The 14,993-nt window shown below is 42.9% G+C and overlaps 1 protein-coding gene across 1 annotated transcript in view; it reads right to left on the bottom strand.

Annotated features, from left to right (window-relative positions):
- LOC311139966 (autophagy protein 5-like) overlaps positions 1–14,986 on the bottom strand; it is a gene marked incomplete at its 3' end in the record, with an annotated part of 22,696 nt that extends 7,710 nt beyond the window's left edge. Inside the window, exons 1-6 of the mRNA XM_084174956.1 lie at positions 14,923–14,986; positions 13,925–14,086; positions 13,419–13,546; positions 11,250–11,328; positions 10,005–10,167; positions 9,449–9,543 (exon numbers count right to left, since the gene is read on the bottom strand). Coding sequence (XP_084031082.1) covers positions 9,449–9,543; positions 10,005–10,167; positions 11,250–11,328; positions 13,419–13,546; positions 13,925–14,032 — 573 coding nt within the window. The 5' untranslated portion in view covers positions 14,033–14,086; positions 14,923–14,986. The remainder of the gene's footprint in view (positions 1–9,448; positions 9,544–10,004; positions 10,168–11,249; positions 11,329–13,418; positions 13,547–13,924; positions 14,087–14,922) is intronic.
- Between the last annotated feature and the right edge of the window lie 7 nt (positions 14,987–14,993).

Here is a 14,993-nt window from a genome sequence, read left to right as displayed (position 1 = left end):
TTCAGAATACACTGACAAAACATTAGGAACACCTGCTCTTTCTATGACAGACTGACCAGGTGAATCCAGGTGAAAGCTATGATCCCTTATTGATGTCACCTGTTAAATCCACATCAATCAGGGGAGGAGATTTTCTAGCCTTGAGACAATTGAGACATGGATTGTGTATGTGTGCCATTCAGAGTGTGAATGGGCAAGACAAAATATTTAAGTGCCTTTGAACGGGGTATGGTAGTAGGTGCCAGGTGCACCAGTTTGAGTGTGTCAAGAACTGCAATGCTGCTAGGTTTTTCACGCTCAACAGTTTCCTGTGTGTATCAAGAATGGTCCACCACCCAAAGGACATCCAGCCAACTTGACACAACTGTGGGAAGCATTGGTATCAACATGGGCCAGCATCGCTGTGGAACGCTTTCTACACCTGACGAATTGTGACTGTTCTGAAGGCAAAAGGGGGTACAACTAAATATTATGAAGGTGTTCCTACGGTTTTATACACTCAGTGTATATCATTTTCATAGTCATGGCACGCTTTGTGTAAGAGCTATTGAAGATTGAAAGCCAGTATATATATATACAGCTCTGGAAAAAATTAAGAGACCACTGCAAAAATATAAATTTCTCTGGTTTTACTATTTATAGGTATGTGTTTGGGTGAAATTAAAAATGTTGTTTTATTCTATAAACTACTGACAACATTTCTCCCAAATTCCCCCCAAAATATTGTCATTTAGAGCATTTATTTGCAGAGAATGACAACTGGTCAAAATAACAAAAGAGATGCAGTGTTGTCAGACCTCGAATAATGCAAAGGAAATAAGTTAATGTTAATTTTTAAACAACACAATACTAATGTCTTAACTTAGGAAGAGTTCAGAAATCAATATCTGGTGGAATAACCCTGATTTTCAATCACAGCTATCATGCGTCTTGGCATGCATCCATTTTCCTCTTGATCACATTCCAGAAGTTTTCAATGGGGTTCAGGTCTGGAGATTGGGCTGGCCATTACAGGGTCTTGATCTGGTGGTCCTCCATCCACACCTTGATTGACCTGGCTGTGTGGCATGGCGCATTGTCCTGCTGGAAAAACCAATCCTCAGAGTTGGGGAACAATGTCCGAGCAAAAGGAAGCAAGTTTTCTTCCAGGACAACCTTGTACGTGGCTTGATTAATGCGTCCTTCAGAAAGACAAATCTGCCCGATTCCAGCCTTGCTGAAGCACCCCCAGATCATCACCGATCCTCCACCAAATTTCACAGTGGGGTGCGAGACCTGAACCCCATTGAAAACTTCTGGAATGTGGCTTGTAGGCCTCTCCAGGTCTCCGTCTAACCATTAGATGACCAGGTGTTGGGCAAAGCTGAAAATTGGACTCATCAGAGAAATAAATAAATAAATAATTAGTCATTTAGCAGACGCTCTTATCCAGAGCGACTTACAGGAGTAATTAGGGTTAAGTGCCTTGCTCAAGGGCACAGACAGATTTTTCACCTAATCGGCTCGGGGATTAGAACCAGCGACATTTCGGTTACTGGCACAACGCTCTTACCCACTAAGCTACCTGCCGCCCACAAGAGAAGATGACCTTACTCCTCTACGGTCCAATCCTTATGGTCTTTTGCAAACCTCAGCCTGGCTCTTCTTTGCTTCACATTGATGAAGGGCTTTTTTCTAGCTTTGCACGACTTAAGCCCTGCCCCTAGGAGCCTGTTTCGAACCGTCCTCGCCGTGCACTTCACCCCAGCTGCCGTTTGCCGTTCTTTTTGTAGGTCACTTGATGTCATCCTACGGTTGTTGAGTGACATTCGAATGAGTTGGCGGTCATCCCGATCAGTAAAGAGTCGTTTTCGCCCTCTGCCGGTCTGTAGCTTTGTTGTCCCCAATGTCTGCTGCTTGACCTTGTTCTTATGAACCGGCGTCTTTGAAATTTTAAGGATGGAAGCAACCTGACACTCACTGTATCCCTATGCCAGTAAAGCCAGAATTGAACCCTTCTTTTCGTCACTCAAAACTTTCCTTTTCAACTCTTTTGCCATGGTCAATTGTTATTTTTTGATTAATATTACTTTTGAGGTACTATAAGCACTGTTTTTGCCATCCAGCTGGTCCTATTGCAAGAGGATAGTGATGACCACAGCGGTGGTTTTTATACTTTTCCTCGTTCAATAAGATTTGGTTCAGGTGATCACCTATTCAGTCCCTAATTCAGTAGAATGAGGTGTGCCTGTGATGGAATTCAACAGACACTGGAATGGAATGGCTGTCATACATGTAGAGATGCTGATTTAAGAAAATTTGCAGTGGTCTCTTAATTTTTTCCAGAGCTGTATATATATCGAAATTTCAACAACAAAAAATATGTGATTTTTTCTCTATCCACCCCGATTCAGAATATACCATCTTCATAGTCATGGCATGCTTGGTTCAATAGCTATTGACGAGAGAAAACCGAATATCCAATATGAAACAAATTTTACCTTGGTATGATAGGCTACATTGATTGACGGACCACGTCAAATTGGCTAGCTAGCTAATAACAGATTACGTCAATATGGCTAGTAAACAAGCTAACTTTCAACGGATAAACTAGATGGCTATATCCAAATATTGTTTAATTTGCTTGTCATCTATAGTAGTGATGACAGTAGTCCGACTGACAACTTTACCAGGACGAGGACTTGCCGATGTCAAGCTCTTTCCAAAAGCCTAATCTCTGATGAAGCAAGCTAAATGACACGTTGTTTGCTTAGCTAGCTAGCTACATTTCAAATGGATAGGCTACCGTCACGCATCTGAAATTACATGATCAATTGATGTTTAGTAATCATGAAAAGCACGCAGTTACTTGCTGTATTACTCTGATGATAGAGCTAAATGTGCGCAATTGTTTTGCATTGAATAATCTAAAATGTCTAGTTCTGACTATGCTCTTCTAGAGGTGATGATATTACAACCAAATAGTTATAACATTTAACAATCCCTTGAAAATGGCATGCAGTTGTCAATGGCTTTAGTGGAGCTGGGGGTCTCCTTGCCCCCCAGCAGCCAAATCTAACGCTCTGCACCGTTTTGAGATGTTTTATTGATAACGACCTATTGAAGACAGGAGTCCACCTACAGACACATCTAGTGAAATATTCAAAGTGGTGCTTGCTACCCAATCTCTGATCTGAGGGCACATGAGAAAGGTGCCGTTCGCTGGATATGGTCCAGAAGATCAGGCGTTCGCACACGGACACCGGCGATGGAGTTGGCTATCAGTTCTGGGAAACCAGGGGCCTCCGAAGTGACAAACAGGGTGACAAACGGCAAGTCTGACACACAATAGCAACTAACCATGGAGCTGTGAAAAGGAAACCGGCGACGGGAGGGCTCGGGTAACGGAGTTGTAACTAACACCGCCGGGTGCGAGGTCGGGAAGGTGGCTCCAAAGGCGTGAAGCTGTCTCTCGGGTTACCAGAAAGAGTGACTCACTGACAGGAAGTGCAGAGTTTGTGTGGGATTATGCTGAGAGCTGGAGTGGAGAGAGTGCGATAAGTGACAGCTACTTCGTTGCATTTTTTAAAACCGCCATGAATAATTGACCCGGGTACCATACAAAGAGGGGGCCATTGATCCTGGAGAGAAGCGCGATACTTTTGGACGGTGACACTTTCTTTTCAGTTCGCGTGACACCAGAGCTAGCAGAGTACCACCTGGCGACACCCAAGAGCGATGCGTCATTAGCTCTCCGACGATGAGAGAGGTCAGGTGAAAAGAGACTCGCTCTCCCTGACTGATGCGAGCAAAGGAACTCAACCCATAGCCTAATTGCCGGTGTGGATTCAATCCGCCTAATTGACAGTAAACTGGTGGCTGAGGTGCACGAACGTCAATCAATATAATAATGATTATTATTGGCCTGTGACGTGAACGGGCAAAGGCGGTGAGGGAGGAGTGCCCTTCTCAAATCTAACAGTAATCTGCGCAGTATGGTGCATTGTCTAGAAACATATAACATCTCTTTTCCATAAAATATATGTTTGAATTTTCTAACTAGTTTTCATTGGGAAGGCAGATAAGCAATCATTTACATTTTAGTCATTTAGCAGACGCTCTTATCCAGAGCGACTTACAGTTAAGTAAGTGCATAATTTTTTTTTCTTCATACTGGTCCCCCGTGGGAATCGAACCCACAACCCTGGCGTTGCAAACGCCATGCTCTACCAACTGAGCTACACTTTTGCATGTAAAAACACAGAATCCGTTCATTACTCCACTTGCTTAATCTAGTCTAGGCTGCGTTACTTTTGTTTTGAGCCGACTTCGCCGTGGGCTTTGAACGGGGCACCTAGCTCACTCCCGGGAGCCAGCCCGGCTCCAAAATGAATGCAATCACTTTTCACCCGGTGACAACTCCTCCCACCGGGGTAACCTAACCCAGATAATCAAATTCCCCTCACTGAGTGAGTGAGTTGGAGAGAAAGCGTTACCACTTTTCCCACTGAGCCCAAGACCTTCCATTGGTAAATAAAAATTCCAAGGGGGTTCTTTGGCGCTCTCATTTTCCTCAACCACAGAGGCACCATGTAATGTACTGTATACATGTAGGCTACTTCTCATGGAATTGGATGTCTCCCTCCTACATGAAGGAGCCAGTCTGTTTAGCTTAAACATCATAAACATAACACCTAGGTCTATAGCTTAACACTATACTGTAGCCTATAATATACCATGGGTTTGATTCCCTTTCCATTCATTCTATTCCAGCTCGTCCTCTGATTTCTCCCTACAGTAGTCCACACACACAACAGGGAAAAGGAATATTGAATAATATTTTGTAGGGTATTCTGGGTGTTATGTAACATAATTAGTGAGTGAGAAATTCTTGCAACAGTATGCCCAATGGCTTTCACATCTGTTGCCTTAACCCCCACAAGCAGGGCTTGTAAACAGGTGTGTCACCGTCAAATCACCACGTACAGACATTTAAGAAACTCTCAACCTAGTTTCCTAGAAGAAGGTGCCTCTCAAAACCAATATAAAAAGGTTAGTGGGGCTGCCATTCGGTTGATGAGTAAACATTTAGTCACAGGAGAAAAAGGTATACCTGCCGAGAAACAATGTAACCAGTCTCTGATACAAGCATCTAGTTTTGAATTACATTTGGTTGAGTTGTCAACTAACGTAAATTCAACAAACAAATTCACCATGTCATTGGATTTAGGTTAAAAGTTGGGTAAAAAAAATACGAAATGCCCTTACGTTGATTACTTTTTGCAAATCCAATCAGTTTTCCACGTTGATTCAACGTCATCACATTGATTTTTTTGGTTGAAATGATGTGGAAACAACGTTGATTCAACCAGTTTTTGCCCAGTTGGATTATAATTTTCACTTTCCACGAGATTTAGTGGCTTTGGCACTTTGTAACACAGTGGCATCACTTTTGGAGCTGGAAACTGGCGGCCGACCGAGACTGGCGCGTGCAATCACGAAGTGCGCACAATGGCACGCTAGGACGCACGCGTGATGACGCACAGACACAGATAAATCCATCCCCTCAAAATCTCTTCCCTTTTCCATAAGGAGCACAGTCTAGCGGAAGTGAGTGCTCTGTTATTTAGAGTCAATGTTGTCATTAATTCTGTCTGCATCAAAAGCAGCACATTATTTACACTAAAGACCGCAATTTGATGTCAGAGGGGGGCCTGCAGGTTGAAATATAGTCATCAATGGTGACTTCTGCATCTGGACCCGGATAGCTTTGTCCGCCGTTGGTTCAGTTAACTTTGGAGTATACAAGTACATTTCTGTCTAGACCCAATAAATCCTGTTGCGCATGGTGCGTCTGTGGTTTTACAACCACTGTTTTATTATTGTGTTGGACCGTTTTATTATAGGCAGGGGAAAAAATGCTTTGTTGAAGTGTGAAATTAGTTACATATGTACCTAGTTTTGGGACACAACATCAGGAGTCTGTGTATTGGTTGTCCAATCGATGTTGTGTCCCAAAGCTAATTTGTACCAGGCTTTTGTTTCATTTTGCATATATTTTTTATTGATAGCTATACAGTGCATTCGGAAAGTATTCAGACCCCTTGACTTTTTCCACATTAAAATTGATTAAATAAAAAAATCTACACACAATACCCTATAATGACAAAGTGAAAACAGGTTTTTAGAAACTTTTGCTAATTTTTTAAAACTAAGAAACAGAAGTATTCAGATCCTTTCCTATGATACTCGAAATTGAGCTTAGGTGCATCCTGTTTCCATTGATCATCCTTGAGATGTTTCTACAACTTCATTGGAGTCCACCTGTGGTAAATTCAACTGATTGGACATGATTGGGAAAGGCACACACCTGTCTATTTAAGGTCCCACAGTTGACAGTGCATGTCAGAGCAAAAACCAAGCCATGAGGTTAAAGGAATTGTCCGTAAAGCTCCGAGACAGGATTGTGTCGTGGCTCAGATCTGGGGAAGGGTACAAAAAAATGTCTGCACCATTGAAGGTCCCCAAGAACACAGTGGCCTCCATCATTCTTAAATGGAAGAAGTTTGGAACCACCAAGACTCTTCCTAGAGCTGGCTGCCCAGCCAAACTGAGCAATCGGGGGAGAAGGGCCTTGGTCAGGGAGGTGACCAAGAACCTGATGGTCACTCTGACAGAGCTCCAGAGTTCCTCTGTGGAGATGGGAGAACCTTCCAGAAGAACAACCATCTCTAGAGCACTCCACCAATCAGGCCTTTATGGTAGAGTTGCCAGACGAAAGCCACTCCTCAGTAAAAGGCACATGACAGCCCATGAGAAACATGATTCTCTGGTCTGATGAAACCAAGATTGAAGTCTTTGACCTGAATGCCAAGCGTCACGTCTGGAGGAAACCTGGCACCATCCCTATGGTGAAGCATGGTGGTGACAGCATCATGCTGTGGGGATGTTTTTCAGTGGCAGGGACTGGGTGACTAGTCAGGATTGAGGGAAAGATGAACGGAGCAAAGTACAGAGAGATCCTTGATGAAAACCTGCTCCAGAGCGCTCAGGACCTCAGACTGGGGCAAAGGTTCACCTTCCAACAGGATAACGGCCCTAAGCACACAGCCAAGACAACACAGGAGTGGCTTCAGGACAAGTCTCTGAATGTCCTTGAGTGGCCCAGCCAGAGCCTGGACTTGAACCCGATCGAACATCTCTGGAGAGACACGAAAATGGCTGTGCAGTGACGCTCCCCATCCAACCTGACAGAGCTTGAGAGGATCTGCAGAGAAGAATGGGAGATCTCACCAAATACAGGTGTGCCAAGCTTGTAGCACTCGAGGCTGTAATCGCTGCCAACGGTGCTTCAACAAAGTACTGAGTAAAGGGTCTGAATACTTATGTAAATGTAATTTTTCAGTTTCTTTTTTTTTAAATGTCTAAAAACCTGTTTTTTCTTTGTCATTATGGGGTATTGTGTGGAGATTGATGAGGGGAAAAAAAACAATTTAATCCATTTTAGAATAAGGCTGTAACGTAACAAATGTGGAAAAAGTCAAGGCTCTGAATACTTTCCCAATGCACTGTATATCCACATGTGACAGAATTGGACACAATATTATAATTGAAGACTAGGCATTACATCGCATTTTCCTGGAAGTGGCAAAAAATATTCATAATCTCATTTTGTGGTAACATTTTTTGTTTCCTTTACCAACTAAAAGTCAATATAGGCGTAGACGTTTTCATTATGTTTTAGTCAACACTTAAATGATATATTTTATTGTTCTGTTTGGTCGTCTTTAATTTTGAATAGATTTATGATTGTAACATTCCAGTGAAAACATTGATGAGAGATTTTATGGGCATAAAGGCTGACATCTGTTGTAACACAGCAGCAAAGCCCTGACAACCTACTCTGACTCCTCTGGAGAAATTTCCACATCAATCTATATTTAGCAATATATCGCTAGAACCCCTTCACAACTGACTCGTCCAAACATGCCTTCATTTGTTTATTCTTGTTGAGAAGAGATGGCCTCAAATACTTTGGAATAAGGTAGGCAAAGCTATATAAGATAAAGGCGAAAGAAATGCACTCCTATTTAGGCGAGGTGCTGGCTGATTATACCCTGATGAAGACAGCTTGTCTGTCGAAACGTTGGTTATTAGGATATTAAATTATTGCATCTGAGCTCCTAGAGTGTGCGGTTTTCCTTTTCTTTTTCAGGCAAAGCTATATACCAGTCAAGCCGATCCGAGGGTTTATCGGATAGCAGAGTGCATTGAACGCAGTCTTGGGTACAATCATGCCCGTTCCAGGCGCACCGTTTCCCCACATGTTTTCCTACACTATGGGATATACACAGGCTAATGTTTTCCTGACCTTCAGGGTGATACACTGGCGCTTATTCATTTTTTGAGGGAATTTTATTTGAGTCATGGATCCGCGGGATCCCCCTTAGGAATTCGCCTGTGCCCGCGCACATCCCACGGTTTGGGCACGCTTCATTTGAGTTGCACTCATCTAACTATAAACTAGTCAAACTAAACGCTTGCCAAGCACACAGTCAAAACAAACATTAGGCTAACTAATTTGTAGTTGTAATGGGTGGGTGATATCTGGCAAAATATGAGGGTTGTTTGATTTACCTGCTGTTATCAAAGGAGTTTAACGAAATAAACATTTGTTTGGAAAAAGTTATTCACTGAATATCTCCAGGAAATGTTTTGCAACTGAGCACTTCTGCAGGGTCGTTTCTGTCACTGGATGACAATAAATTACAAGCTTACTAACAAATAAAAAGTTGCTCAACAGCCGCCCACTTTAATCATTGCCATTGACCTTGGGGGGTGTCCTATCCATGAAGCAACTTACTAGTCCGTCATACAGCACCATCTATGGGACAGTTCAGGTACTACACTGCATCATCATAATACAAGGCAGTTGAGTGACAATAAATTCATGATTGTGTTGGTATGCGGTTTGTGCTGCACATTTCAGTTGTAAAATTGTATTTTTGTGTACTGTGTATTTTGTTGCATTCTTACTCTGATTTTCATATTCACTCAATGCTTTCTCATATCCTAAATACAGTATCATGTTATATTTGCTTATCAGACGATAAAAGAGTATTCTGTCATTACTATAATAATAATAATAATATGCCATTTAGCAGACGCTTTTATCCAAAGCGACTTACAGTCATTCGTGCATACATTTTTGTGTATGGGTGGTCCCGGGGATCGAACCCACTACCTTGGCGTTACAAGCGCCGTGCTCTACCAGCTGTGCTACAGAGGACCACACTATTTACTATGCATTGCCGTATTTGTGACCTGTCGTATATTTTTTTGATTGCATCGATGACATCATCTATCAACAGTACCAGTGATGCCACACTGCAGGTCACACTGCATGTTGATGTCAACATCATTGAAATGTATTTTTTGACGTCAACAAGACATGTATCAGCCCATTTACCAGGTATATCCTGAAGGGGATGTAGCGGAAGCCTCCCTCTTCTGTGGGGTATTCCATCAGCTTACGGTTCATGGCCCAGAACTGGTCAAACTTATCTGAGGAACGCAACACAACAACATTTACATACAAACTGTCCCCATCTCCTTTTTTGTTTTTAACCAGCTCTACAAGGCTGCTCTACAAGGCTTCTGAAACCCTGTTAACCTGTCCTGGTTTCTAACTCCCCTCCCCTGTATCTCACTTTCACACAATTTTAGCTTTTGAAATATTTCAGATCTGCTTTCTCTCCTGGGTGGAGTTGTAACTGTCTCTTTCTCTCTCTGTTTCTGGTCTGTTTTGGTTATGGAAACCTCCAAAATAGTATATTTTGGTAAGTGAGAAAAAAATGAAACTTTGCAGCTGAGGCAAAGACACTGTTCAGAGAGTGTGGGTAGTGTGGGTTTGAGTGGTAGGGTTTGGGGGTGTGTAAGTTGTTGAGTACAGGGGCAAGATAAGGGTACAGAGTCCCAAAGTCAATACTTGTGTGTGTGTGTGTGTGTGTGTGTGTGGCCCTCACCGTTCTGCAGGCCCATCCACAGCTGCTTGTGGTCTTTCTTCTGCATGTCGTTGATGACCTGGCTCTTGTGTTTGAGGGCGTCCGCCTCCTTGATGCTGGACATGAAGTGGGCCTCGATCACAGAGTTAGAGGGGCAGTGGAGCAGGTCACACTCTGGGAAATTCTACCGCAGAGAAACCACACAGGCAGGACTGATTTTTAGCACTGTATACCAGGGGTTGGAACCGGTTCAGGGAACCGGAACCGGAAAATAACAAAACATTTCAAGGAACAAAAGTGATCCATACTGTTTCGAAACAGAACCGTTATTTTAAAAGCACGGGAACCGGTTAATAACGTTATTTGACGTTCCAGGCATTTTTTTCTAGTCCCACAACAAAACACAACAAAGCGCCTATGCAAAGCCCTCACCTTGTCACTCAGAAACGTATTCCAGTGTCTGCCTGCAAGCTGAAAATCTTTGCCTGTGCCGTGTTTAGGCTACCTGCCCCTCCCACCTCTGAAGCATAGGCTGGTGATTGTACTGACATAACAAGCTTGATTCAGAAGATAGGGAGAGAGATTTTTAATTAGCTAGAGAAAAACGGATTAACTTTTCCAATGCTAATTAAGGATAATATAGGCCTAGATATCATGTTTCACGTTGGATTTATTAACTACAAAAAGGTAAGACGTGTTTTAAATTCTGGTGCCACACTGCACACACAGGCTTGTTAGTTTGCTAGCTCAAGCTTGTTAGCTAGCTACCTTAAAGGACATTCAAAATTCCTCCATAGAAGCCACTCCTCTTAGGTATAATCCTGTGAACCTAATTAATATAATGCATGTCATAACAAGATGCCCAGCGCTTCAAGCCTCCTACTCAACCCTCTCTCCCCACCCTCAAAATTTCCGTCGCATCTTGCGCCATAGGCTACACTGGTCTGTCCATCATGCATGTAAACAACTAGCTTGTCGCACTGATTGGTGAAGTAATTGAATTAGCTAAATGTTTTTTAAAAACTGTTGATTTCATTGGTTAAAAAAGGAACAGAAAGGAACGATATAAACCGTTACTTTTTTTTTGTTCGAACCGATTCAGAACTTTTTTTGGGGGTCGGAACCGTGAAACTAAATGAAAAAGAAAATGGTTTTGTTCAGAGCAAAACGATTGGAAAATAATTTCGGTTCCAACCCCTGCTGTATACAGGCCAGCATTTGGAGGATTCTACATTTATTTGCTGCAAAACTAATTCTGTGTTGTACCTTAAAGTGCACAGTGATGCTCCAGGGCAGGGCAGTGTTGGAGGCATGCAGGTCAAACAGCAATCCGATTGGATAATGCCTGCAATGAATAAACACAGCCACACCCCATCAGTAGAGGAAACAGGGCTTCATTCTATTCCAACCCTGAATCATAATGAGTTATCCTCTCCTTCACCTTGGGCTGGATCCTAAGTAACCGCTTAATAGGTTTGAAAGAAAATAATTTAAATCAACACTTTATTTACCCAAAGGTCTGAGTTACATGTGTATGTCAATTTAAGATGAGGACCCTTATGTCCAATGCTTGTGTTGGGCTGGTACCTGAAATGTAATACTGCAGACAATTGGTATGTAGTCTCCTCATTGATCATGATGACAGGAGGCGAGTTGATACAGTGAGGGAAAAAAGTATTTGATCCCCTGCTGATTTTGCACGTTTGCCCACTGACAAAGAAATGATCAGTCTATAATTTTAATGGTAGGTTTATTTGAACAGTGAGAGACAGAATAACAACAACAAAATCCAGAAAAACGCATGTCAAAAATGTTATAAATTGATTTGCATTTTAATGAGGGAAATAAGTATTTGACCCCCTCTCAATCAGAAAGATTTCTGGCTCCCAGGTGTCTTTTATACAGGTAATGGGCTGAGATTAGGAGCACACTCTTAAAGGGAGTGCTCCTAATCTCAGCTTGTTACCTGTATAAAAGACACCTGTCCACAGAAGCAATCAATCAATCAGATTCCAAACTCTCCACCATGGCCAAGACCAAAGAGCTCTCCAAGGATGTCAGGGACAAGATTGTAGACCTACACAAGGCTGGAATGGGCTACAAGACCATCGCCAAGCAGCTTGGTGAGAAGGTGACAACAGTTGGTGCGATTATTCGCAAATGGAAGAAACACAAAATAACTGTCAATCTCCCTCGGCCTGGGGCTCCATGCAAGATCTCACCTCGTGGAGTTGCAATGATCATGAGAACGGTGAGGAATCAGCCCAGAACTACACGGGAGTATCTTGTCAATGATCTCAAGGCAGCTGGGACCATAGTCACCAAGAAAACAATTGGTAACACACTACGCCGTGAAAGACTGAAATCCTGCAGCGCCCGCAAGGTCCCCCTGCTCAAGAAAGTACATATACAGGCCCGTCTGAAGTTTGCCAATGAACATCTGAATGATTCAGAGGAGAACTGGGTGAAAGTGTTGTGGTCAGATGAGACCAAAATCGAGCTCTTTGCCATCAACTCAACTCGCCATGTTTGGGGGAGGAGGAATGCTGCCTATGACCCCAAGAACACCATCCCCACTGTCAAACATGGAGGTGGAAACATTATGCTTTGGGGGTGTTTTTCTGCTAAGGGGACAGGACAACTTCACCGCATCAAAGGGACGATGGACAGGGCCATGTACCGTCAAATCTTGGGTGAGAACCTCCTTCCCTCAGCCAGGGCATTGAAAATGGGTCGTGGATGGGTATTCTAGCATGACAATGACCCAAAACACATGGCCAAGGCAACAAAGGAGTGGCTCAAGAAGAAGCACATTAAGGTCCTGGAGTGGCCTAGCCAGTCTCCAGACCTTAATCCCATAGAAAATCTGTGGAGGGAGCTGAAGGTTCGAGTTGCCAAACATCAGCCTCGAAACCTTAATGACTTGGAGAAGATCTGCAAAGAGGAGTGGGACAAAATCCCACCTGAGATGTGTGCAAACCTGGTGGCCAACTACAAGAAACGTCTGACCTCTGTGATTGCCAACAAGGGTTTTGCCACCAATTACTAAGTAATGTTTTGCAGAGGGGTCAAATACTTATTTCCCTCATTAAAATGCAAATCAATTTATAACATTTTTTACATGCATTTTTCTGGATTTTTTTGTTGTTATTCTGTCTCTCACTGTTCAAATAAACCTACCATTAACATTATAGACTGATCACGTCTTTGTCAGTGGGCAAACGTACAAAATCAGCAGGGGATCAAATACTTTTTTCCCTCACTGTATGCTCAATTCTGATCTGTAAAATATTTACTTTACTGCTGTGCTAGGACACACGTTTCTACGGAGGGGCACAGGGAATTCTAACCATTATCTTCACTAGTGGTTGTTAAAACAAGTCAATGATTTACAACACACATAGCCCTCAAAGTCGTCATTTAAAGCTCACCCACCATTTGAGTGGCGTTCCCTCGAAATCAAACCACATCTCCTCTACGTCCTCGGCCTTCATGACCTTCAGGAAATGCTTTTTCACCTTGTCTGTGACCAGAGTCAGGTAGCTCACCCTTGGTAGGAGGAGCTGTGGAGAGAACAGCAGAGAGGGGGAGAAGCAAGGTGCTCAATCTATGCTCCCGCAAGAGTCCATGGCTCAAGCCAGCTCAGTAGTCATCATGTGTGTGACCTGAATTAGCTAGACCTATGTCACAAAAGCCATGTCCATTGCACAGGATGCTGGTCGCACCTTAATTGGGGAGGACGGGCTCGTGGAATGGCTGGAGCGGAATGGTATCAAATACATCAAACACATGGTTTCCATGTGTTTGATGCCATTCCATTCGCGCCATTCCAGCCATTATTATGAGCCATCCTCCCCTCAGCAGCTTCCACTGGCATTGTCCAGTAGAGCAACATCAGTTTTTTTTTTATAGAGTACTAGTCTGCATGATGTCATACTTACATAGAAGGGTTCGGCCTCTCTCTCTGTGATCTCATCCTGGTAAAGTGTGAAGCAGGTCGGAATCCGACCAAACCAAACATCTCGCAGCACGTCCTTGTCATCTGCCATCCTCCCGTCGCTCCCAGTGGCACATAAAGGAAGTACTCTCTAGCTACAAACTACCTGTCATCAACAGATTAAAGGGTCAATCTGTGATTGGTACATCCATTTTGGGACTTTTAAATAAATGTTATATACCCATTGATTCTTGAAGAGTATCATTGATCAATTCCTCATGAGTTGAACTGTCTTACCCCATCCGAACCCAAAATATGAGATTGTTTACAAACAACCGACTAAAACAATGTAATTGTAAACAAACCCTGTATAGCCTCAAAACATGACTAAAACTATAATTATCGGTCTATGAGTGGCAGGGTTACCGTTGTTGTATGAACTCTAGATTTTGCCCCAATGACAGACAGTCAGTCTGATATGAGAGAGTACACCAGAACGGTAATATTCGAAAGCTCTCTACAGAACTTGTCAATCAACCTCTCTTTGGAACCAGTCAATCACAGGTCTGCAAAGAGTTCGAATCTTACCACAGTTTGTGAACACACAACTTCAACTAACCAGCGTTACGCTAGTGGAGAAATACAAAGTGCTAGTTAGCTAACGTGTTAGCTAGATACTGTAACTAACTAGCCACGACTTCACTGGTGGTGAGGAATACGATTACATTGAACATAGTTAACTAAGCAATGGTGTATTAGTTACTTTGCAACGACTTACATGCAATGTCATGGTTGTAAATTTGATGCAGTAAATTATTCTGTATTGACTTGCTAGCTAGCCAACTAGCTAGATAGCTGCGTATGCTACCTAGCCTGTCACTGACACCGGCAGGAATAGTAGCGACGCTGTGGACATATTTGAAAGTTTGCCCTAAACAAGTGGTAGGACTAGGAGCAGATCATTTCTAAAAGTTTTGAGACAAATGATGAACAACATCTTACTTTTCTAGAGCGTTTGTAGCCAGCTGCGATGAAGGAAGAGGGCCGTGGTGGTGTTATCATTCGCCTGTCAA

Source organism: Coregonus lavaretus (genome assembly GCF_964263955.1).
Source record: "Coregonus lavaretus genome assembly, chromosome: 13".
Taxonomy (NCBI): domain Eukaryota; kingdom Metazoa; phylum Chordata; class Actinopteri; order Salmoniformes; family Salmonidae; genus Coregonus; species Coregonus lavaretus.
The sequence above is the reverse complement of the archived record's forward strand: the minus strand, read 5'-3'. Positions and strand labels throughout refer to the sequence as shown.